Source organism: Pongo abelii, chromosome 4 (genome assembly GCF_028885655.2).
Source record: "Pongo abelii isolate AG06213 chromosome 4, NHGRI_mPonAbe1-v2.0_pri, whole genome shotgun sequence".
NCBI lineage: Eukaryota > Metazoa > Chordata > Mammalia > Primates > Hominidae > Pongo > Pongo abelii.
Genome location: NC_071989.2, coordinates 188,793,141 through 188,818,158, shown reverse-complemented (window position 1 = coordinate 188,818,158; position 25,018 = coordinate 188,793,141). Strand labels below are relative to the sequence as shown.

The 25,018-nt window shown below is 41.7% G+C and overlaps 1 protein-coding gene across 3 annotated transcripts in view; it reads left to right on the top strand.

Annotated features, from left to right (window-relative positions):
• RNF130 (ring finger protein 130) overlaps window positions 1-25,018 on the top strand; it is a 157,381-nt gene that overhangs the window by 11,655 nt on the left and 120,708 nt on the right. For all 3 annotated transcript variants that reach the window (XM_054556660.2, XM_002816320.6, XM_054556662.2), the window contains exon 2: window positions 19,175-19,369. In XM_054556660.2, the coding sequence (XP_054412635.1) occupies window positions 19,175-19,369 (195 nt within the window). The remainder of the gene's footprint in view (window positions 1-19,174; window positions 19,370-25,018) is intronic.

The window sequence follows — 25,018 nt, the reverse complement described above, 5'->3', positions numbered from 1 at the left end:
AAATGAGTTTCACTGGCCTGAGTGAGACCAAGGTGTTGGCAAGGCTGCGCGGCTTTGGAGCTCTCAGGGGGAATCATTTCCTTGCCTTTTTCAGCTTGTAGAAGCTGCCTGTGTTCCCTGGCCCGTGGCCCCTTCTGCCATCTTCAAATCTCTGACTTTGACTTTCTCCGTCTGTCACCCACATTTAAAAGACCCTTGTGATTACGTTGGGCCCATCCAGATAGTCCAGGAGAATCTCTTTATTGTAAAGTCAGCCGATTATCAACCTTGTTTCATCTGCAACCTAGTTCCCCCTTGCCTTGTAACCTGATGTATTCTCTGACAGGTCCTGGGGATTGGGAGATGGACGTCTTTGAGGGAGCCGTCGTTCTGCCTCCCTCACGTAGCAAGCCTGTGCTGGCACCCCACCATTACAGCTTTCTCTTCACACTGTCTGCAGATTATTCCTTCAGTATTCATTTGTGAAATTTTTCTAAGGCTTAGGACCCTAATGGGTCAGTTGTTTTCACGGCTCACCTTCATTGTTTCGTATCAGTGCTCTGTACATGGGTTAGTTTTCCAACATTTCTTTTCTATGAGTCCTTAAAGGTCAGTGATGCAGCTTCTCATTTGCATGTTATCAGCAGACTAATTCAACTGGATCAGAAAAATCCTAAATTCCTGTGGGACGGTTGCCTCAAGTATTCATTCATCAAATAATTATTAAGCACCTACTGAGTTCCAGATGGGACAAGAAGTTCCTGCATGCTGTTGCTGTCTGGTGGGGGGAAGTAAAAGGAGTCAGCTCTTTTGTCTTATCTGGGGAAAGCAGACTGTTACACAGGTCATAACATGATTATTTAATCATAGTCTTGGGAAAGCATCGGGATGTTGAGAGCATAAGTGGCAGAAGAGACTCCGTCTAGGGTGGTCAAGGCGTCCCTGAAGAAATGATGTTTCAGCTGAGACGGCAGCATGAGCAGATATTACACTGAGAGGGGCAGAAAGGAGGATGTTTCAGTCCAAGGAAATATACACGAAGACTAAAAGGTGCGAAAACCGTGATGTACTTGTGGAATTTGAAAGGAGTTCGAGAGTAAGAGGGAGAGCGGGGCACAGCAGAGTTGAAAAAGTCAGTGTTTTCCAGGCCTTGTTAGGGTTTTGGACTTTATATAAGAGGAATGGAAAACTATTGGAGGGATTTTGGTTGGTGTTTTACAGTTTTTTAATTGTGGTAAAATACGTATAAAATTGACCATCTAACTGTTAAGTCGTGTTAAGTACATTTCCACTGTTGTGGGACCCATCTACAGAACTCTTTGTCTTGCAAAATGGAAACTCTATACCCATTATACCAGCCGGGTGCAGTGGCTCAGCCTGTAATCCCAGCACTTTGGGAGGCTGAGGCGGGAGGATCACCCGAGGTCAGGAGTTTGAGACCAGCCTGGCCAACATGGTGAAACCCTGTCTCCACTAAAAATACAAGAATTAGCGTTAGCCAGGCGTGGTGGTGTGCACCTGTAGTCTCAGCTACTCAGAAGGCTGAGGCAGGAGACTCACTTGAACCCGGGAGGCGGAGGTCGCAGTGAGCCGAGATCGCACTGCTACACACCAGCTTGGGCGACAGAGCGAGACTCCATCTCAAAAATAAAAAATAAAAATATACCCATTAAACCACAAGACTCCATTACCCCCTCTGCCCCAGCCCCTGCGAACACCACTCTACTTTCAGTCTCTGTGAATTTGACTAGGTTAGGTTCCTCATAAGAGGGGAATCATCCAGTATTTGCCCATTTGTAACTGGATTATTTCACTTAGCGTATGTCCTCAGGTTCATCTGTGTTGTAGCATGTGTTAAAATACTGTTGAAGAATTTTAACCTGGGGAATAAAGTGACCAGATTTTTAAAAATTAGCAAACATGTTTACTAGCTGTAACATACACTGAAAAATACACAACCGTAAGTCTACAGCCTGACGACTTCCCACAGAATGAACACACTGACGTAGCCATGAACCTAATGGAGAAGTTGAGCGTGGCCAGCTTTGCAGACCACCTCAGGTCCCTTCCAGTCATGGCTCCTTCCCTCCTCACTGCCCAGCAGTAACTGCTGTCCTCGCTTTCATACCGTAGTTTATACCTGTTTCTTAACTTACGTGTAAAGGACAGCTTTTTACCTGCAGCACTCTGACACCAAATGTGTGGGTTTTCAACATCAGTTGGATGTCCTACAGTTTAATTCAATTCTGACACTAACTACCTGGTAAAGTTAGCGCAGACCCCACAGGTAAAGGGTCTAGTCCCACAAAACTGCCCCCTACTTCAGACATCGGTTGTAGGTAGTGGGTCAAAGGGTACCCACACATCTGTCTGACTTGGCTACAATTCAGGAGGTTCCCGTAACTCCCTACTCAGTTTGATAATTTGCTATGTATAACAGCTCATAGAACTCAGGAAAACACTTTACTTACTATCCCTGTTATAAAGGGTGTTATGTAAGATAACAAATTAAGAGCCAGATGGAGAGGTACATAGGGTAAGGTCTGGAAGGGTCCCATGACCAGGAGCTTCTGTCGCTGTATTGGGGTGGTGTAGTAATCCTCTTGGCACACGCCCAGCCCAAAGCTACCTGAACCCTGTTGTTTAAAGTTTTTAGGGAGGCTCCATTACACAGACATGATTTTTTTTTGAGACTGAGTTTCGCTCTGTCGCCCAGGCTGGAGCGCAGTGGTGCGGTCTTGGCTCACTGCAGCCTCCACCTCCTAGGTTCCAGCAATTTCCTGCCTCAGCCTCCCTAGTTGCTGGAATTACAGGCATGCACCACCACGCCCGGATAGTTTTTGTATTTTTAGTAGAGATGGGGTTTCACCATGTTGGCCAGGCTGGTCTCAAACTCCTGACCTCAGGTGATCCTTCCGCCTCAGCCTCCCAAAGTGCTGGGATTACAGGCGTGAGCCACTGTGCCCACCCCTACACAGACAGGATTGATTAAGTCATTCATTGGCCATTGGATTAGCTCAACCTTTAGCCCCTTGCCCCTCCCCAGAGGTTTGAGGGGCTGGGAGTTGGGCTGAAAGTTTCAGTCCTCCAGTCACATGATTGGTTCCTCTGGCAACCAGACCCCATCTTCCAAGAGTCACCTTATTAGCACAGACTCTGGTATGGTTGAAAGGGGCTTATTGTGAATAACAAAACATGCTCCTCTCACCCCTGTCACTCAGGAAATTACTAACATGTTAGGAACTCTATGACAGAAACCAGGGATGAAGACTAAATATATATTTCTTATTATATCACAATATACATGGAATCATGGTATGCCTTCTTGTGACTAGTTTCTTTTGCTCACATCATGTTAGTGAGATAAATTCATGTTACTGCATGTAGCAGTGGTTTTGTCGGTGATCTGCTTTATGAATATGTGATAGTTATGCATTCTGCTGTCCATGGGCCTGTGGGTTTCCTGCTTTTTGGTGGTGCAGTCCAGTCATGAGCATTGTATGTGTCTTTTGTACACATATGTACACATTTTATTGGGAATACATTGGAGTGTCCATAAGACACTCTTAAGAGAGGAAGAATTGTCTTCTTTCTCTGAGTCTTCTCTCAAGCCTAACGTGTCCAACATAGTTCGTCTTTCCTAATCTGTTCCTCCTCTAGTGTTTGCTGTCTGTCAGCAACACCACCTCTACCCAGTGTGTTTTGCCAGAAACTGAGGCATCTCCCTCTTTAGACGCCCCACTCCCATATCTAAGTAATTACTGGGTCCTATTGATCCAAACTCCTAAATATCTCTAAAATGTGGTCTGTTTCTCTCCACACCTGTTGCAGCCTCCTCTGGTCTCATCTGGTCTGTGGCTCCCTTCTAGCCCATTCTCTATAGTAACAGGACACAGACTTTCTCTGTTGCACACGTACATGTAGCCCCAGGGTATGCACTAAACTCATAAATGTCATACATACACTATTAGTTGTTTTTTTTTTTTTCCCACACAGATACTATCTTAAGGCTCAACACTTAGGCTAATAGTAACAGTGGGAATAAATCTATATTTCTAGTAGTTTTCATGTTATTTTCTAGTTTTTTGACTTTCTTTTCCAAATCTGATTGGTGGTGATGGTTTGTTTGTTTTTTTGTTGTTTTTTTTTAAGACCGAGTTTCGCTCTGTCACCCAGGCCAGAGTATGGTCGCACCATCTCAACTCACTGCAACCTCTGCCTCCTGGGTTCAAGCGATTCTCCTGCCTCAGCCTCCCGAGTAGCTGGGATTAAAGGTGTCCACCACCATGCCCGGCTAATTTTTGTATTTTTGGTAGAGACAGGGTTTCACCATGTTGGCCAGGGTAGTCTTGAACTCCTGACCTCAGGTGATTCACCCGCCTCAGCCTCCCAAAGTGCTAGGATTACAGCCGTGAGCCACCGCACCAGTTGTAATGGTGATGGTTGCTTTTTAACCCTTTATAGTAGCTAAAAAGAGAGAAGTATCAGCTCTACCAGTTTATTTTTGCGGGGTTTTTTAAAAAAGGCATTTGTCCATTTGATGAGGGACAATTTAGTAAAAAGTGGATCATTTTGTCTGTAAATCCTGTAATTGAGTAGTATATGGCTAGTATACTGTTGGCAGTATTATCTGAAAACAAATGGATGAATAGGAGAGTCACTACCATCCCTTTTGCATTTCAGAAGTCTCTCTCTTTATTCAGGACAACTGGTATACCACATGAGACAGACAGACACATATGCGTGCACGTGCACGTGCACACACACACACACACACACACACACACAAAAGTCATCTGACATTCAGGTTGAGGAAAGCAGCCAGTGTTAATCCTTAATTAAATGCCAGTAAAACTTAACTTACTTCTAGCCGGGCGTGGTGGCTGGGAGTGAGACTCCTTAAAGAAAAAAAAAAATTTCTTTTTTTGTTTGTTTGCTTTTTTTTTTTTTTTGAGACAGAACCTCACTCTGTTGCCCAGGCTGGGGTGTAGTGGCTCGATCTCGGGGGCCTGGCTAATTTTTGTATTTTTAGTAGAGATGGGTTTTCACCATGTTGGCCTCAAACTCCTGGCCTCAGAGATCTGCCCGCCTCGGCCACCCAAAGTGCTGGGATTACAGGTGTGAGCCACCGCTCCCGGCCAGAATTTATTTCTTATTACCAATAACCAGCAGAGTAATTTTTTAAAAACTCAAATACATTTAGGAACACCCATAGATAAAAGATCAGTAAAACGAAAATTAAGTCAATTGTAGTTCTGTATGCCAGTAACAAACAATTAGAAAACAAAAATTTCGCAATACCATTTAAAGTAATATTGGCACTGAAAACTGCAAAGCACTGTTGCAAGGAATTAAAGATGTAAATAAACAGACTTTTCATGTTCATAGGTCCAAAGACTTGTTTTCTTTCAGACCATCCTATGAAAATACTAGAAATTCATATGGAAGTAAAAGGGACTCACAGTAGTCAAAACAATCTTGAAAACAAATAATAAAATTAAGAGAATTCACATTTCTCAATTTAAAAACTTACTACAAGACAGTGTGGTACTGATAGAGACATGGTAGATCAGTGGAGTAGAACTGAGAACCAGAAAGAAACCCTTTTGTCACTTGATTTTTGACAAGGGTGCCCAGACAATTCAATAGTGGGAAAGAATAGTCTTTTCAGTAAAGGGTGCAGGGACAACTGGATATCGGAGAAGTTAGAGGGAGAGGGAGGATGCAAAAGGAATGTGCATTGTGTCGGAAGCTAAGTGGTCGTCTGCATCTGACCCTGGCGAGGAGGGTGACAGGCCACAGGCTGGAAGGAATTCTTTGCATTTGGTGATATAATGCAAAGTGACTAGAAATTGGGAAGAAAGCAATTGTATCATTTTTTAAGTTTGCAAATCCTAGGACAAAGAAAGCTGAGTCATTAAAAATCATCTCAAGAAATAATATGAGTGATTAATTGAAGAAACCAGCATGGGTGCATAAGATATAAACAGCTGTTCTACTGAAATGAAGTAAAAATAGGTAACAGAAACCTATTCTAAGAATGCATTTGCTGGCCGGGCACAGTGGCTCACACCTGTAATCTAGCACTTTGGGAGGCCGAGGCGGGCGGATCACGAGGTCAAGAGGTGGAGCCCATCCTGGCCAACATAGTGAAAACCCGTCTCTACTAAAAATACAAAAATTAGCTGGGTGTAGTAGTCCCAGCTACTTGGGAGGCTAAGGCAGGAGAATCACTTGAACCCGGGAGACAGGTTGTAGTGAGCTGAGATCGTGCCACTGTACTCCAGCCTGGGCGACAGAGTGAGACTCCGTCTCAAAAAAAAAAGAATGTATTTGCTTTTTTACAGTCTCTGCACTCATTTTCAGTGTCATGTAGCTGTGCTTGTTGCAGTTCTCAGGTTATTCTCTGTGGTAGAGAAAGCAAAAGCAAAAAAGTCTTGAGAAATGTTTCCATCCATCATTTAATTGGCCCTGGGCAGTAAACCTGTTTCTTTCCAACTCTTCTTGCTCTGAATATACTTAAAAAAATAATAAAACTTGTGAGAAGCAGCTTCGCTTGTTCCTGTCATTACTGGCAACCTTCAACTTTCTGGGCTTTTTAAAGAAAAGCTGTGTAAGCCTGTACCATCATCTTGTGTTTGCCTTTTCAGGTTTTGTTTGAGTCCTCCTTAAAGCTTAATTTGTCTGGTGTGTTCTTGCTGCTTTCTTCATATAATGTGCCATTTTCTTTCTCATCAAGATGATCTGTTACTCAGCTTTGTTTGCCCAGGATTTTGTAAACTCTGAAATGATACGTTGCTTTCTTCTGTGACTTGTCACTTCTGTTCGGGGCCTGCATTGAGTTTGGGCAGCTGTTCACCCGGTTATGTCTGGCCACTGTCCTGTGGGAGGCGAAGTGAATGGAAGCAGAGGGGTGAGATCTCTTCTGCAGCTCTGTAGGTGGTTGCAATCCCTGTCTGTACCCTATCCTGTCTGCCAGTTTTGTGATCTGTTAACCTTTATCTTTACTCCATTTGGCCAGTTGACCTCGGCATGCTCTCGCATCGAAGTCTAATTTTGCTTTCTGCCTCTCAGAGGTGTTTTTGAGTGCTTCTGTTTACTTGGGATTCCTTGAAGGACATACGTTATCTTGACATAAGTTACTTTTTTTCTCTCTGAATAATAGTGTGCTTTCCATCATTATAGGCCAATCTTGAGACCTGCCTCAACAGGTGTCACTGATTATTTTCTATATTTAAGGTGAACTTTAAGGTTTTTTCTTATTACTCGTATTTATTGGTTTATGGAGATCTCAGATTATGAACACTTTAAACCTCTTCTCATTTTCTCAGGTGAGCAATCTCTCTCAGTCTTTCTTTTTCTGTAATCCTCCGTAGGGACTGATTTTATGATTTCCCTTGTATTCTCTTCCTCCCTCCCTCCTCACCAATTTAGCTTAAAGTCCTTTGGTCGCTGGACAGATGGCTTCTTCCCGTTAGTGTGAGCTGTGTGGCTTCTGGCCTGTCATTACATTTTAAATTATGGTCCAGATAGCCCAGTCTTTGTCATTACTGTCCTTGCATCGAGTCATTAGTACTGGAAATACTCATACTAGAAGAAAGAAGTGAGGAAATAAAACAAGCTTGCTCCCACATTCTTTTTTGCCCAAGAGTTAGTAATGCCTTCAGGCGCTGCTCTGGATCAAGGGTGGTGTCCTTGTGTCCCTATGAGTGGCAGCAGCAGTGGGAAGTTGAGTCTCCATATGGCCACTTGGTTTCCAACAGGAATTTTAGTCCTTTGTGTTTCAGTAGATGATGCTGTTAGTCAGAACTCTACACTGGAAAGAGATGTGAGAGGAACTACTACATGTGAGAGGAAGCTAATAAGTTTGGACTGCTCAGTATTCATGGAGAAATGTCAAGCAGGCAGGTGAATATTAAACAGAAAAGCTCAAGAGGGAGATTTGGATTTCGATTATGATGTACACATAGGTGGTAGTTGAAGGCAGGGAATGGATGATACTGCCCACTGAGAAAAGAGGGCCTACGACAGACCCTGGCGAGGGTCTAGCAGTGGAAAATGAGAAAGAATAGTTAGAGAGGTGGGAGGAAAACATGATGGATAGGAGCCAAGAGAACAGAGAGCCTCGGGAAGAGTTGTACTCAGTACTATAATTCCTTTGTGGAACGAAGAGTGATGTGGATAAATAATCAACACTTATATTGCACTGTGACACCAACTTTGTATGAGGACTGAGCTCTAATTTTCAGTTATTTAGATCTGTAGCATCTCTCTTGCATGAAGTATCTGTTGCATCATTTGTAATAGAAATTATTATTATTATTTTTGAAATTGATTTTTCATGCGAAGTGATTTGTATTAGCCGTCATTTAAACTTACTCTTAAGATGCTTTTTATTATGTCATGGAGAACATCCAACAGATATATTTGCGTTCTAAGGATGTAAAAAATAATCAAAATCCATTTGAGATGTATAGTAACTAAGTTGAGCAGACAAACCATGATGGACGGCTGCTGACAAGTGCGTTTGCTGGCAGTTCCACTATTAGGACATTCCTGCCATGTGGACTGCGGCATCCAGCAGTTAGGTGTCCAGAAGGTATTTTGCTGCCACCTTCTTAAAAATTCTATACAAAAAGGTGATAATTTGTTGTAATAATTTATCACCTTTTTATTTACAATTTATTTATAATTGATAATTGTAAAAATTGTCAATTAGGAGAAAAACAAGAAACACATTTAGTTTACTTTTTAAAAGTGCTAGAATTGGCCAGGTTTGGTGGCTTACGCCTGTAATCCCAGCACTTTGGGAGGTCGAGGTGGGCAGATTGTTTGAGTTCAGGAGTTTGAGACCAGCCTGGGCAACATAGTGAGACCCCATGTTGGGGTAAATACAAAAATTAGCCAGGCATGGTGCTGCATGCCTGTAGTCCCAGCTACTCAGGATGCTGAGGTGGGAGGATTACTTGAGCCCAGGAAGTTGAGCAGTGAGTTCTGATTGTGCCACTGCACTCCACCCTGGACGACAGAGTGAAACCCTGTCTCCAGGAAAAAAAAAAAAAAAGACAGTGGAATAACAGCCCCGAAGTGCTGAGAGAAAATTAACAGTCTAGAATTTTTTACTTAATTAACCTGTCACTCAAGAATGAGAACAAAAGAAAGATGTTTTCAGATGTAAAATACAAGTTTACCTAACAGATCCTCATTGAAAGAACTTCTGAAGGATGTTGAATAAGGAGGAGGGAAATGGAACACAGAAGGAAAAAAGTGAGCTGTGAGGAGGACTGTGATGGTGAATTCTATGTGTCACCTTGACTGGGCCACAGGTGCCCACATACTTGGTCAGACAGTATCCTGAGAGAATTCTTGTGTTTCGGTCAGGGTGGTTTTGGACGAGGTTAACGTTTGAATGGGTAGACTGAATAAAGCAGATTGCTCTCCATAATGTGGGTGGGTCTTATCCATTCCACTGATGGCCTGAATAGAACAAAAAAGTGACCCTCCCTGGAGTCAGAGGGGTTTCCTTTTGCCTGACTGCCTTACAGCTGAGACCTTTGACTCTTGTGGGTGCGGAGCCTGCTGGTCTTTAGCCTGGAACTCCATCGACTCTGCTGGGTCTCCAGCCTGCCAGCTCACCCTGCAGAGCTTGGAATTTGTCTGTCTCCATAATTGCCAGAGCCAGTTCCTTATAATAAATCCCTTTGTATCTACATATCTGTATAAAGAAATAACTAGATAGAGCTAGAGATAGGGAGAGTGGCCCTGCCTACACCTTGATTTTGGACTTCTGGCCTTCAGAATTGTGGGAGAATACATTTCTGTTGTTTAAGCCACCATGTTTGCTGTACTTTGTTCTGGCAGCCCTAGGAAACTAATATTTGAGAGCCTTGAGGTATTCAGGAGGAGGATAGAGGTACTGATTAATTGTAGACCTTTTATCAGGTATGCATGTTAACCTTTTAAGGGTAGTCACTAAAAAAACAGAACTTGAATATATAGATGAGGAAAAGGGGGAAATGAAATTTGGTCAATATATTCAAAGGCAGAAAGGAGAGGGAAAAAAAGTATAAAGAAGCTTAGAAAAATAGAATAAATAAGAACACAGTAAAATAATAGAGATGAATTCAAATATATCATATACATATGCAAATAGACTAAGCCTGGCAGTTGAGACTCCTTTTGCAGTCTGATTTAACCTGTGGGCTGCTTCTCAGAATAGTGTTAAGTGCAGGAGTAAATAGGATTAAAGAAAACCAAGTATACTGAAACAATGTATCAAAGTATTTAAAATACTTAACATGTTTGTGACATGGTAATACTTGTATAGTTAACATTAGGAACAGGATTCAGTGGTGGGCCTAATCACCTTATCAGTATTTTGCAGTATTTGCAATAACTGTAACGTGGTTGCCGCTGGTTACAGAGTTACAGATGGTTTGTTATCTATGTTTATAAATAAAGAAAATGCTAGATTTCAGTTAGATTTTAGCAGAAATAAAGATGATTTCCCCTCATCCAAATGCCACTCAGCCCTGAATTCTATCCCCGGAACCTTGTGAAGAACGCCTGCTGTAGCTGCTGATCTTCAGGTGGGGCTCTCCACTCCCAAATAGCTCGCGTTTCCCTCGAGTGAGGGAAGGAGGCAGAGGGCTGGTACCTTAGCTGTCTCCCTGTGTCAAAGCGCTTGGAAACCAAAGAAGCTTTCTTTTTAGGTTTTGTCTTTTTGGTGGGTTTGAATTGCCAAGTGTGGATTCTGATGAATTAAGAGCCACTCTATAAGGTCACCTTGAGGTTGAAATGAGCTGCTAATTGCCTAGCAGCCTCTGCTGATTTAAAACAGAAAACAGAAAGCTTACGTAATTCAGGCATCTATGGTCACTTCCATACAGCCACATGCTTTAAGTGACACCTGTTTGAGTCCCAGAAGAGGGTGTGGAGCACAGAAGGATAAATGACCTCGGGTGAGCTGCACAGAAGTGAAGAGCTTAAATTACATACCTGGAGGGTTGGCTTTTTCTGTCTCCCACTGAATATGAACAGGGAGCTGTGTGACTCCAGTTGCTGCTGGCAGTCATCTTAGATAAAGAGGGGACTCTTAGGATGAAGCTGAAGCTACAGATGGCAACGGGAAGAGATGAAAAGGAACCAGATCCTGGTGACACTGCTGAGGTGCTGAATTCTTCAACCCAAAATACGGCCCTGTTCTGAGACAGGATAAATTCCCTCTTCCCCGCATTTTTGAGATAGCATCTCTCTCTCTCTGCCTCCCAGGGTGGACTGCAGTGGTGCCATCCCAGTTCACTGCAGCTTTGAACTCCTGGGCTCAAGTGATTCTCCCACCTCAGCCTCCCAAAGTGCTGGGATTACAGGCATGAGCCACCGCACCTGGCCTCATTATTTTTAATCAATCTAAGTCACTGATTTTGTTACATGGAACACTGGTTCTTCCTATGTGAGTCAAGCAGAAATTGCCTAGATTCGGAGGTTAATCCTGTAGCCTTTGATATAATATAATCCTCTAGCCTAGAAGCAGGGCAGAGCAACCTGGAAACAGACAAATGATAGAGAGTGATTTGCCATAAACTGGACTACAGACTCCCTTCCATGCCCCTTCCATGTAAACCAGTTGAATCTGTGAAGAACTCCTGTTAACTCATCAAGTCAAGGCAGAGTTTTTGCTTGGAATGGAAGGGAATGAATTCCCTTCTGTGTGTGTAATTTTCCATTTTCCTCTCCCGATTCTTAGCATGCTGTCGACCTGATTTAGCTATGTCTATTGGAAACTGGGTTCATGTAAGTAAAAATGAAAAATAATTTCTCAAAGGAGGGCTGCTCAGCATGAGATGTTAGTAAGCATTGTTGTTCCAATAAAAAAAAAAAAAAGTGTGCTGTTGACATGGTGAAAATGAGCCCTGGAGAGTTCTGGGCCCACGCCAGGGAAGGCAGAGTACTCGGGAGCGTCAGTATTGAAGGTTCGAGTGGAGGAAGAAGAGGCAGTAAAGACCCAAAGAATGACTGTGGTAGTGGAGGAGGAAAGCCTGGAGGAAGTGGGACGTGGGAGTGGAGAGAGAAGAGCGCTCAGCTGGGGCAGGCCAGTTTGGAGAACAAAGAGTGGCCTGAGATTTATTTTATTTATTTTTTGAGACAGAGTCTCTGTTGCCCAGGCTGGAGTGGAATGGTGCAATCTCGGCTCACTGCAACCTCTGCCTCCCAGGTTCAAGCAGTTCTTCTGCCTCAGCCTCCCGAGTAGCTAGGATTACAGGCCTGCACACCATGCCAAGCTAAATTTTGTATTTTTAATAGAGACGGGGTTTCACCATGTTGGTCAGGCTGGTCTTGAACTCCCGACCTCAGGTGATCTGCCTGCCTTGGCCTCCCAAAGTGCTGGGATGACAGGCATGAGCACCCACGCCCGGCCAGAAAAAAACATTTTCAATAAGACTAAACACCCAATGAAGCTAAGTAATAAAAAGAAATGTTAGGTTTAAGTGAAAGTGTAGAAGCAGTAAGATAATAAGTTATATCCATGGAAGTGGATAAAGAGAATGAAAGCTCGACCTAAGTCCAGTAGCTGCCATTAAAAATAAAATTAAGAAATTGATAACAGAAATGATGAATTGTATTTTTTTCTTTGAATCATAAAATTAGAATTTGACAAAGGAAAATAAGGAAAGATAGGGTAGAAGCAGGAAATTTAAAGAATAAAGAAATTATAATCTAATTCAAGAGTAGGAAAGCAACCAGACCATAGCTGACAATGGAGGAATCTAAATCCGGAGTAACTAGTCTCATTTTTATTTTTACCTCTTTTGTAGGAAGCAACTGATAGAACATTACCGTAGTCAGGATATTACCACGTGAAACAGAGAGCTCTTTGCCACAAACTTTTTTTTAATGCCAGTTTTGGCTTAATTTCCCTGTCATTTTTCCCCTTTTCCTTCATTGAGCATGTTAAACATCTATGTGCCAGACATATTCACAGGAGATGCTAGACCTCACATTCCGGAAGGAAAGCCTCAGAAGTAAACAGCCAGTTACTAATACAGTATGATAAATGCCAAGATGGATGTAACCTGAGGGTGCCATGGCAACTTGAAAAAAGCACCCAACTCAGTCTTAGGAGGCTGGGAAAGCGTTTTGGAGAAGACATTTTGGCAGAATCCTGAGGCTCAGAAGGTGGCGAGCAAGAGTGGTGGGACTGGCATTTCAGGAGGATGAAGTGACACACACAGGCTCTGAGAGGGAGAGGCACATCTTTGCCACTGTGCTGTGCGGCCACCTGTTTTGACCATCACTGCAGAAAAATACTGTCCTAGGCTATCACTTTTGCCCCTGCAGCAGACTTACCTCTCAGGGGTAAGAAGGAAACCATTAGCCTACACCATAACATGGTGAGTGCTTCTTATGTGGCGTGTTTACATTTCTAAGAAATGAGGTTTTACTAAATCAAATGAATCAAAGAGGAAGAGAGTTTCAGACTGGTGGTGAGAGGTGACAACGTGCTAGCAGCCCTCGCTCGCTCTCGGTGCCTCCTCGCCTTGGCGTGTGCTCTGGCCACGCTTGAGGAGCCCTTCAGCCCACCACTGCACTGTGGGAGCCCCTCTCTGGGCTGGCCGAGGCTGGCCCTCGAGTTCTGGGTGGGCGCGGGCTTGGCGGGCTCTGCACCTGCCCCGGTCAGTGAGGGGCTTAGCACCTGGGCCAGCAGCTGTGGAGGGTGCGCCAGGTCCCCCAGCACTGCGGGCCCGTGGGCGCCGCGGTCAACGGTGCTCAGATTCTCGCGGGGCCTCAGATGCTTCCCCACGGGGCAGGGCCCACCATGCCCGAGCCCCACTCCCCTCCGTCCACACCACCGAAGCCTCCCCGACAAGCGCTGCCCCCTGCTCCACGCGCCCGGTCCCATCGACCGCCCAAGAGCTGAGGAGTGTGGGCACGCTGCACGGGATCCACTAGGGGAAGCCAGCTGGGCTCCTGAGTTGGGCGGGGTCTTGGAGAACTTTTCTGTCTAGCTAAAGGATTGTAAATGCACCAATCAGCACCCTGTGTCTAGCTCAAGGTTTGTAAAGGCACCAATCAGTGCTCTGTGTCTAGCTAATCTAGTGGGGACTTGGAGAACTTTTATGTCTAGCTGAAGGATTGTAAATGCACCAATCAGCACTCTGTGTCTAACTCAAGGTTTGTAAATGCACCAATCAGCACCCTGTCAAAATGGGCCAATCAGCTCTCTGTAAAATGGACCAATTAGCAGGATGTGGGTGGGGTCAGATAAGGGAATAAAAGCAGGCTGCCCCAGCCAGCAGCGGCAACCCGCTCGGGTCCCCTTCCACCCTGTGGAAGGTTTGTTCTTTCCCTCTTTGCGATAAATCTTGCTGCTGCTCACTGTTTGGGTCCGTGCCGCCTTTATGAGCTGTAACACTCACTGAGAAGGTTTGCAGCTTCACTCTTGACGTCAGCGAGACCACGAACCCACCAGTAAGAAGAAACTCCGGGCACACCATCTTTAAGAACTGTAACACCGTGAGGGTCCGCGGCTTCCTTCTTGAAGTCAGCAAGACCAAGAACCCACCAATTCCGGACACAGTAGGGTGTGGAAGAGAGATTTCATTCCTACAGCCCTTTAAATATTTACATATTATTCTTACCTGAAAATTCTTCCCCTTCTCTCATTGCAAATGAGATCTTTTCTGAACTTGATCTTCTTAAATTTGTATAGTGTTGTAGGCTCTGTTACATATCGTCTTACTTAATTTTACAAGAGTTCAAGAGAAGAGTTTAGTCTTTGTTCTGTGTTTTTATGCTGAGAACTTACGTATCCACCTCCTTCCTGCCTGGGCAAGTTTCAGGGGTTCCATGTGGGCTCCAGGTAACACTAAATCTTGACCATCATCCTGCCTTCTTCCCTCCTTCAGTCTCTTAAGTGCACTTCGTGTTGGCACCCTCTAACGTCAGCTTCTGTGCTGGTGCCAATTATGATGCCTCAGTAAATGTGCAGGCTTTTTTTTTTTTTTTTTTGAGACGGAGTCTGCCTCTGTCGCCCAGGCTGGAGTGCAGTGGCACAATCTTGGCTCACTGCAACCTCCGCCTCCTGGGTTCAAGCGATTCTCCTGCCTCAGCCTTCCGAGTAGCTGGGATTACAGGCGCCCACCACCATGCCCAGCTAATTTTTGTATTTTTAGTAGAGATGGGGTTTCACTGTGTTGGTCAGGCTGGTCTTGAACTCATGACCCCATGATCCGTCCACTTCGGCCTCCCAAAGTGCTGGGATTACAAGCGTGAGCCACCGCACCCGGCCATGTGGTGGCTCTTTAAGAGTCAAGAGCAAGGCGTTTGCCACATTGTATCTCTCTTTGGTACTTAGCATGTTGCTGAGCACATAAGTTACTATTCATTGAGGTGAGGAGCCCATAATTATAATTGTTTGGTTCCTGTCAAGAGCTAAATAAGTCTCTTTACTTTTAATATTTTTGGACTCAGCAGGAAAAGCCCTAGAGAAAAAAAAAATTTAAGTTGTATAGTAAAATATTTTGTATTATCTGTCTTGAAATTTTTATCAGAACCTCTAATAAGTTTTTCCTGGCTCTATAATTAATAAATGCAAATAATTCAGAGATAGTATCGTCTTATAAAATTTGGCAGGTAGGAAAAACAGAAGTACAGTTATTCTGAATTTTAACAGAATTGCTATTGACAAATTTTAAAGGCTCATAATTATACAGATACTTTACACCATAGTATGTTTTCACTTAATAAATTGCTCAAGTGTAAACAACTGGTATTAAATTTTGGAGTAATACTACTTAATTATAGTCATCAGTCTTGGAAAGTTGTTACAGAGCTGTTGTTTTCATTATTTATATTTTCTTAATTACAGGAGGGAATAACTAGGTAGAATGAGTATACTACAGTATTAAGTTCCTGTTTATGAAAACCTCTTATTTTCTTCTGAATAATAAATACCACTTTTTTGAACAGAAACTTCCTATCCTTGCTTATTTTGTATTGTACTACCAATATGAATGTTTTCAGAGACCTTTTATGGATGATGATTAGATGAATTTTGGGAAACAGGAACATTCTTTTGCTTATACAGGCTGTTGTTGGATTTGTTTTGATCATGCTGTTGTTCATAGAATCTGTTCTCAGTGGGCCGGATTCCTTTAGGAGAGTTTTAAAGTCCCCCTGCAGTATGTTTGATAACTTTTGCTCCGTGGTTGCACCCCTTGCTGTGTCTTTTCGTTCTTAGAACATTATGAATATTACTGAACTGCTGTCTTCTGAGTGGACTGTGACACTGTCAAAAGGAAAGAGGTGTAAAGAAGATGAGGCTTGGGATCTGTGAGTGGTGGTTACTAAGAGCAGAGGATTGTGGGGTGCTGCTGAGCGTGGAGTAGCTCACATATTTTGGCACAGAAACTCCCAAGGGGACCAAACGGGATCACCAAGACAGCAGGATGAATGTCAGTGAAACAAACAAAAGGAAAGAGGTTTTTTAAGGCATTGAAGAATGAAGGAATTATTACTGTTTTTTAGAGATAGAGTCTTGCTCTGTCACCCAGGCTGGAGTGCAGCAGCATGATCATAGTTCACTGTAATCTTGAACTCCTGGGCTCAAGCGATCCTCCCATCTCAGCTTCCTGAGTAGCTGGGACTACAGGTGCGTGCCACCATGCCTAGCTAATTTTTTTGTTTTTTATTTTGTGTAGAGATGAGGGTCTTACTATGTGCCCAGGCTAGTCTTGAACTCCTGGCCTTGAGTGATCTTCCCACCTTGGCCTCCCAAAGTGTTGGGATTACAGGTGTGTGCCACCACGCCTGGCCAGAAAGAATTACTGTTGGCTTTTTCACATGTAAAACTCTGTGAAATCTAAATTTTTATAAATAAGTACAAATTAAAGATGGGAGAATTTCAGTAACCTGTGAGGGTTACGCAGCTAGTAAGCAGTTGATCTAGAACTTGGAGCACAGTCTTGCTGATTCCATAACTATGTTGTTTGCTCTTTACTAAGTTGTACATGTATGCGAGACCACAGGGAAGAAGAGATAAGTCACAGACAAATGATTAAATGTGTTGCACAGAAGGCAAGGGTACACATCACTTTAGATATTCTTGATTTTGCGTTTTCTTCCAGGGTTTGTGCAGCAGTATGTTTTGAAAAATAACAAACAGAACACCTAAAACCAGTTCTTTGGTTATTCTGTTTAGATACAGTATTAGACATTTTTCTAAGAGGAGATTATCTTAACAGGTCACTGAGCTGCTTTTATTTTACAGCATAATTATCGGTGAAACAGATAGTGATGAAAGTAAACAATCTGTTTCAGGATTTTAAAGTTTTATAATTCATCGTCTGTGTCTTTCAATAGTTGACTCCTAAAATCATGACATAGGCTTCTATCCCCGTTTAATTTGATTGAGGAAGGGTTAAAGTTTCAGAGTGCAGAAACCTTTTAAGGAAAAGAGTAGGTAATGGTTGTATACAATATCAATCATGAAAAATTGTGAAAACATTCATCTTCCATTTCATGTATTAGGAGACCTCTGGTAGCAAATACACTCTTGGTGCAGTCTCTCACCACAATAATTGAAAGAAAATTTGGGGAAAGATATTTAAATGGGAATGGTAGATGTAATAGTTCTCTAAAGTTAGTGACATCCTTACATTTTACAATTTAAGTAGTGTAAGCATTTAGTTTCTTTTGCTAAGCATGTGCTTCCAGGTGTGTAGAAAGCCAACATTTTCCCACTGGCGTCATCTCTTTATCTACTACAATTAATACTTAATGTTTTTATGATTTTTTTTTTTGAGACAGGGTCTTGTTCTATCACCCAGGCTGGAGTTCAGTGGTGCGATCATGGCTCAAGCAATCTTCCCACCTCAGCCTCCCCAGTAGCTGCGAATTCAGATGTGCCCCACCATACCCAGCTAATTTTTTGTATTTTTTGTTTCACTTTGTTGCCCAGGGTGGTCTCAAACTCCCAGGCTCAAACGATCTACCTGCCTCGGCCTCCCAAAGTGCTGGGATTAACAGGTGTGAGCCACCACACCTCACCTTGTTTTTATGATTTATTTACTTCTGGTGTCACCTTTTTAGATCCGTGTGCCGTGTTCCCTTTCCTTGCTTCCTTCCCTGCACACAGAGGACCGGCAGGGCTGACTCAGGGCACAGGGCTGGCACCCTCCGCCACTGTGTGCCAGCAGTCTGCAGACTCTACCTTTGGTGACTTCTCTCCCCTTCTGGACTACCCTTCTCTCTCATTTGAACCTGTTATAAATGTGAAAGTGGGAGTGGGAAGAGCAGCCGGGGGCTTCTTCTTAAGATTTGCAGAGGATGCCAGAACCATGATGGCCATATGTGCAGAGTAAAAAATTGAGGCGCTTACTCTGACAGATTTAAATGTACTTATGAGTATTTTAAATAAACTATCCCAAAAAATCTAGAACAGTGGCCATGTAATTTGTAGTACCAACATTCTTAGTGTCTTCTTGTAACCTGTTAGACAGATGGATACAGTAAGTGTATCTTGATATGGAGTTGTGGGGTGACTTTTGCTAACATAAATTAGAGGAATAATACATTTATTCTACTTAGATGTTATTTTAACTACCTCAACTTTCAAATATAAGCCAAAACCAAACTTTTAAAGTTTCCTTAGACATTTATGAAGAAATTTGCTCAAACATGGTTGAATTTCAACAGGATCACTTAGTAACTGAACCAAGGATTACTTTGGTCTCCTCACTGGCCCCCAGTCCAGGCTCCTGTTTTCTCACCGTGGGGATAGTGGTGGTGGGGGTGTGTGGAGAGGCTAGTACATGAACAGGAATTTCGAGTAAGAGTCAGGGTGTCAGGGTTACATCAGTCACCTGGGTTTCTCTGTGTTGACCTTTTCTTCCTCCGCCCTTTACCACCCTGTACTGGATATTATCAGTCCTTTTTTATTTTTTATCAGTCTGTAAAGTTAAGAAATTTTCATTGTTTTAATTTGCATAATAGGTAACCGTCCAATGGAGCATCTCTCCCTATAGATACTGATTCAGCTTCATTGTATTGTTTGTAGATGTATTCATAGCTCTGTTGGCAGCGAGCTGCTTCACGTGCTTTAGCTCTGGGTGGTATTCAGAAAGCAGTTGACACTTTGATAAAGACTTGGTCAGTTTTATTTATCTTTAATGTGTGTATTTCTTTTTCTTTTCAGTTGCTGATCATCTGGGCTGTGATCCACAAACCCGGTTCTTTGTCCCTCCTAATATCAAACAGTGGATTGCCTTGCTGCAGAGGGGAAACTGCACGTTTAAAGAGAAAATATCACGGGCCGCTTACCACAATGCAGTTGCTGTAGTCATCTACAATAATAAATCCAAAGAGGAGCCAGTTACCATGACTCACCCAGGTAAACAAAAATGGGGGTTGTTGGTTTTGTTTTTCTTCTTAGAAATCATTGGTTTATAGGTAAGCATTCTGCCTCTGCTGAAGCCATGTAATTTCCACCATAATCTTACTAGTATTGCCATTTGTTTGTTGGGATGCATGTTTTTTCCCCATAGTTGAATTTCTTCTTTTTCATAAGTAATGGTGATGGCAGTCTGTAAAACTTGGACTTATTAAATAACTGGCTGTGATTAAATCCTTAGTTGTTTTGCATTTCTACATTTTGCTTAATAATTTTGACAAATAATGTATTTGATTTGGAATCATTTGCCCAGATTATGTCATGGATTCTCAAGGATTGCCTGTCTGGGAAGGATTCTGTTTTCATCAGGATAAATGTTGAAATTGACTTAGTAATTAATATAATTTCTGTAGTAACAATGCTTCTTTATTTCTTCTGGAAGCATTTAGGATATTTCTGATTGTTTAATAACAATAGTTGCAGTTTATTGAGCACTTACTATATAAATGCCAGGCGCTGTGCGATGAGTTTTTTAAATATGTTTTTTAGATAGTCTTTACAATAACCATGCATAATGTAGGTTCTCTCCCATCTTACAGACTAGGAAGGGGACTGAAAGAGGTAAGGGCCAATAGAAGAAGGCTCACACTCTAGTTTTGTTGATGTTCTGTTAGTTTCACCACTCTGTCTCCTTAAGTTGAAATCTATATAAAATTTAGTTTTGCATTTATGAGAATTTTAGAGTTTGGCTTATTTAAAGAACTAACTTTTCGTCGTGTAATTTTTACATAATTAGTTTTAGCAAGTTTCTTGCAAAGACTTGCCCGCCTTAATTGAGAGTCGTTGATACTTCCCTGCACATCTTGATAGAATGGTGCAGATGGATTTAAACTTTAGTGCCCTCTGATTTGTTTTCTTCCTTTCAAACTAAGCCGTTTAGAAGTTAGAAGTAAGATATACTTTAGGAGGCGAAGGTGGGAGGATCACCTGAGGTCAGGAGTTTGAAACCACCCTGGCCAACATGCTGAAACCCCTGTCTCTACTAAAAATAAAAAAATTAGCTGGGCATGGTGGAGGGCACCTGTAATCCCAGCTACTGAGGCTGAGACAGGAAAATTGTTTGAGCCCAGGAAGTGGAGGTTGCAATGAGCTGAGGTCACGCCGCTGCACTCCAGCCTGGGTGACAGAGCAAGACTCCATCTCAAAAAAAAAGAAAAAATAAGTAAGGTGTATTTTTTCCAACTGCAAAAGTAACACATGCTTATTATACAAAAACTGAAACTAAAGAAAAACAAAGAATAAAATAAAATGTGTGATTTTTCACTATCCAGAGATCACCGGGGTCGTGTAACTTTTAATTTATTCAGGGAAAGCAAAAGAAAATTAAGGGGCAGTTTAATTTAGCTGGACATCTATGTGGAAACACAGGACTCGAGGGTAGTTTTTCTGCTAGGTTTCAGAGCAGTGCCGGTTTGCTTTCCTCAGTTGTCTCAGAGGGAAGAAAAACTATTTAAAAATGTGGGCCTAATGTAACTTATCTTCATTCCATGCTGATTTCTTCTTTACTTAAAACATGAAGAAAAATGAATAGGGAGAAATTCAACTGAGCAAAATGTATTTTTCTTTCTTATTAATGTTTTACTTATACAAAACCACAGAGAAGTAGCTAGAATGAGAGTCTTTTAATAAAAGTGTGAGATGGTCTGGGAATTATAAGAGGGAATTGAAATCTTGAAAAAAAATTAAATTACTTGTATTTAAAAAGGATGAGAAGCCTGTATCAATGCAGCATTTCCCAGCTGTGTTCCTTGAAATGTTAGTTTGTTTAGATATGTTTCTAGAGGACTCAAGGGGAAACAGTAAGTTTCAGAAAATGCTTGAAATGCAGTCCACATTTAGGGGCTCCTAGTACTTATTAACATTTTTGGGTCTCTGAGAAGTCTTAAAGAACCTGTTTTGGCTGGTCGCAGTGGCTCACACCTATAATCCTATAATCCAAGCACTTTGGGAAATACTAGGTTAATCAAAACAAACAAAAAAAAAAACAGGCTTTTTTTTTTTTTCCCGGAGACAGGGTCTAACTCTGTTGCCCAGGATGCAGTGCGGTGGTACGATCATGGCTCCCTGAGCCTGGGGAAACCAAGGTAGGAGGAATGCTTGAGCCCAGGAATTCAAGATCAGCCTGGGCAACATAGGGAGACCCCATCTCTACAAAAAAATACAAAAATTAGCCAGCGTGATGGTGCATTCCTGTAGTCCCAGCTGCTTGGGCGGCTTGGGTGAGAGGATTTCCTGAACCTGGGGAAGTTGAGACTACAGTGAGCCGTGATCACACCACTGCGCTGCGTCCTGGGCAACAGAGTTAGAGGCTGTCTCAAAAACAAACACAAAACTAAACAAAAACCCTCTTTTATTTTGATTAATCTAGTGTTTCCCAAACCTATTTGACCATGTAACTCTTTTTATCACAGATGAGTGTATAACAGCACAAATTAAAGAAATGCAGGGGTATAGTTTGAGGATATATTTAGGAAGTAGAAGCTTTGTAAGGCAGACAGTGGAGGTGTACATAAGAGCAATAGGAAACAGCTTTATGTTGTGATTAGATTCATAGACAGTTAGAAAAAATAATGTGGGACAGTAAATTGAGGAAATTGGAACAATACTTTGGAGAGAAATTTGGCATTGTGTGGTACAGTTAAAAGAATCTGCACACTGTGATCATTAATTTCACTCCAGATACATACTCTAGAGTACTTTTCAAACTTTAAAACTTTAATGTGTAGCTCAGAATCTTGTTAAAATGCAAATTCTGACTCAGTAAGTCTGGAATATGACCCAAGAGCCTGTATTATTAACAAGTTTCTAGGTGACACTAATGTTGCTGGTCTACAGATCTTGCTTTGAGAGAGAAGACAGTGAAGAAAGGAAACCCGGTTTTTAGTCCCGGATTTTCCACTGACATGCTGTGTGACACAGGCTAAGTTGCCTCCTGGGTGCGGGTTGGAGTATAGAGGCCTTCTGTAAGGCCTCTTGTGACTCTAAATCTAGACTCTGTGGAAGGCCATGTATCCCTATCGTGGAGCACAACCACTGTTTCCCCTTCTCTCACATTTCACCTCCAACCATGTGGGAGCCAGTGGGCAGATTTCATATACTTACACAAGCACTGATAGCCTCTCTCTGTCCTTCTTTACACCCTTGTTACTCTTGCACATGTGCATGGACGACATGTATGAGAGTGTTACAGCATTGTAACAGCAGATTATTGAAAACACCTGTGTCTGTCATAGGCGACTGGATTAATTGTGGCATGTTGATGCAGCAGTTAACTGTCAGTGGATTAAAGCTACATGTATTTACATGAATAAGTCTCCCAAACACGGTAAGTTATAGAAGAATATTTATAGTTGGATATCATTTGAATACAATTAAAATGCAAAACATTTTAATTAAGTAATTCAAGAGCATGTATATAGGTATAAACTAAGAAAAACATGCATAAGATTAAGAAATACAAAATTTAGGATAATGGTTGTCTCTGGAGAGGGAAGAAAGGAAATAGGATCAGAGAGAGAAGTAAATGTATCTATAATGTTTTATTTCTTAAGCTGAGTGTGTGGGTAGACAGACATTTATTATATTCTTTGTAATTTTTGCTTATTTGAAGTATTTCAAAACAATCATTAGAGAAAAACTTTGTAAAATATTTATAAGGTAGGATTAAAAATAATAGAGAAGTAGGGGTAGCACTTCCGGTTAAGACCAAGTGAAGAGATCAGCAAATCCTCTTCCAATAAAGCAACTATAAAACTGGACAAAAGTGACAAAACGGCCATTTCAGTGTTCTGGATGTTAATGAAGGGACAATAATCTGAGACACATTTATGCTTTGAAAAACTTCTAGACTTCGGGTAAGAGCAGTGGAAATTTGTGGTTTAGCAGGGTACTGCTTCCCAAACTCCCCAAGCTGTGGTGTGTGGAGTTTCTGCCAGTGTGGAGCAGGCTGCAAGGACTGGCAGTTTCTGTTTGCAGTGGTGAGTGACACCAGAGTCCAGTGTCACTGTCTGTGGAAGTGACTTCACAGAGGCAGGCTAGCAGAGGAGAGCCAGTGACTGGGCAGTTCCTAGGAAACCAGTCTTATTAAAAAGAAGGAGGAAAAAGAACATAGAACAAGAAGAAACTGAGTGGAGATATCGTGGTTGCACATCACAGTGAAAATAGATTTCATGTATTTAACCCAGCCTGTTACTAAACAAAAATGAACAAGCAGACAAGGCAACACTACCAACTTTAAGGGGGGAAAATATCAGAATCCAGAGTTGCTACAATATATTGTCTAAAATGTTCACTTTTCAACAGATTATAAGACATGCAAAATATAGAGATGTTTGACTCATATTCAGGAAAACAGAAGTCTATAGAAACTGTCTGTAAGTGTTCCCAGGTAATGGATTTAGCAGAGAAAAACTTCAAAGCAATTAATATAAATATGTCCAAAGACTAAAGGAAACTGTATTTAAAGAAATAAAGTATGACAATAATGAATGGCAGCAATGAGTCAACGAATAGCCATTCTCAGTAAAGAACATAAAAATTCTATAAAAGAGCCGAGCCAGACAGACATTCTGGAATTGGAGAGTACAATTTTGGAAATGGAAAATTCACTAGAGGCCTTCAACAGCAGATTCAAAATAGTAGAGGGAAGAATCAATTGAAGGAAAATGAACAGAGCCTCAGATGCCTGTGGGACACTATCAGACACACCAACATATATCAGAGACCTGAGATACACAAAGCAAAAACTGACAGAATGGGAAGGAGAAACAGACATTTCAACCATTATAGTTGGAGATTTTAATACCCTACTCTTAGTAATTGATAGAATAGCTAGATAGAAAATTAGCAAGCATATAGAAAACTTGACCAACACTATTAACCAACTTGACCTAGCCAACATATGTAGCACATTCTACATACCGACTAGAATACACATTCGTTTCAAGCACACATGGAGCATTCTCTAGGATAGACCATATGGTTGGCTGTAAATCAAGTCTGAATATATTTTAAAAGACTGAAATTGTACAAAGTATATTCTTCAACCACAACTAAAGAAAATCTGGGAAATTCCCAAGTATTTGAAATTAAGCAACACACATCTAAATAACACATGGGTCCAATAAAAAAAATCAAAAAGAAATTTTAAAAACATTTGGAACCAAATGAAAATGAAAACACATCAGAATTTGTAGGATGCTAGGAAAGCAGTACTTAGATGAAAGTTAATAGCTTTAAATACCTAGGTCAGTAAACAAAGATATAGAATCATTAAACTAAGTTTTGCCTTTGGAAACTATAAAAAAGAGGAACAAACAAAACCCCAAACCAGTAAAACAAAGGAGTTAATAAAGATTAGAGGAGAAATGAGTGAGACAGAAAAGTCATAGAGAAAGTCAGTGAAACCCAAAAGTTGGTTCTTTGGAACTATCAATAAAATTGACAAACCTTTAGATAGACTGACTGACAATAAAAAAGAAGACAGTTTACCAAAATCACAACTCAAAAAGGACATCACTACTGACTACAGAAACTTAAAGGATTATGAAGGAATATTGTGAAGAACTTTATGGTAACTATGTCTGGGGT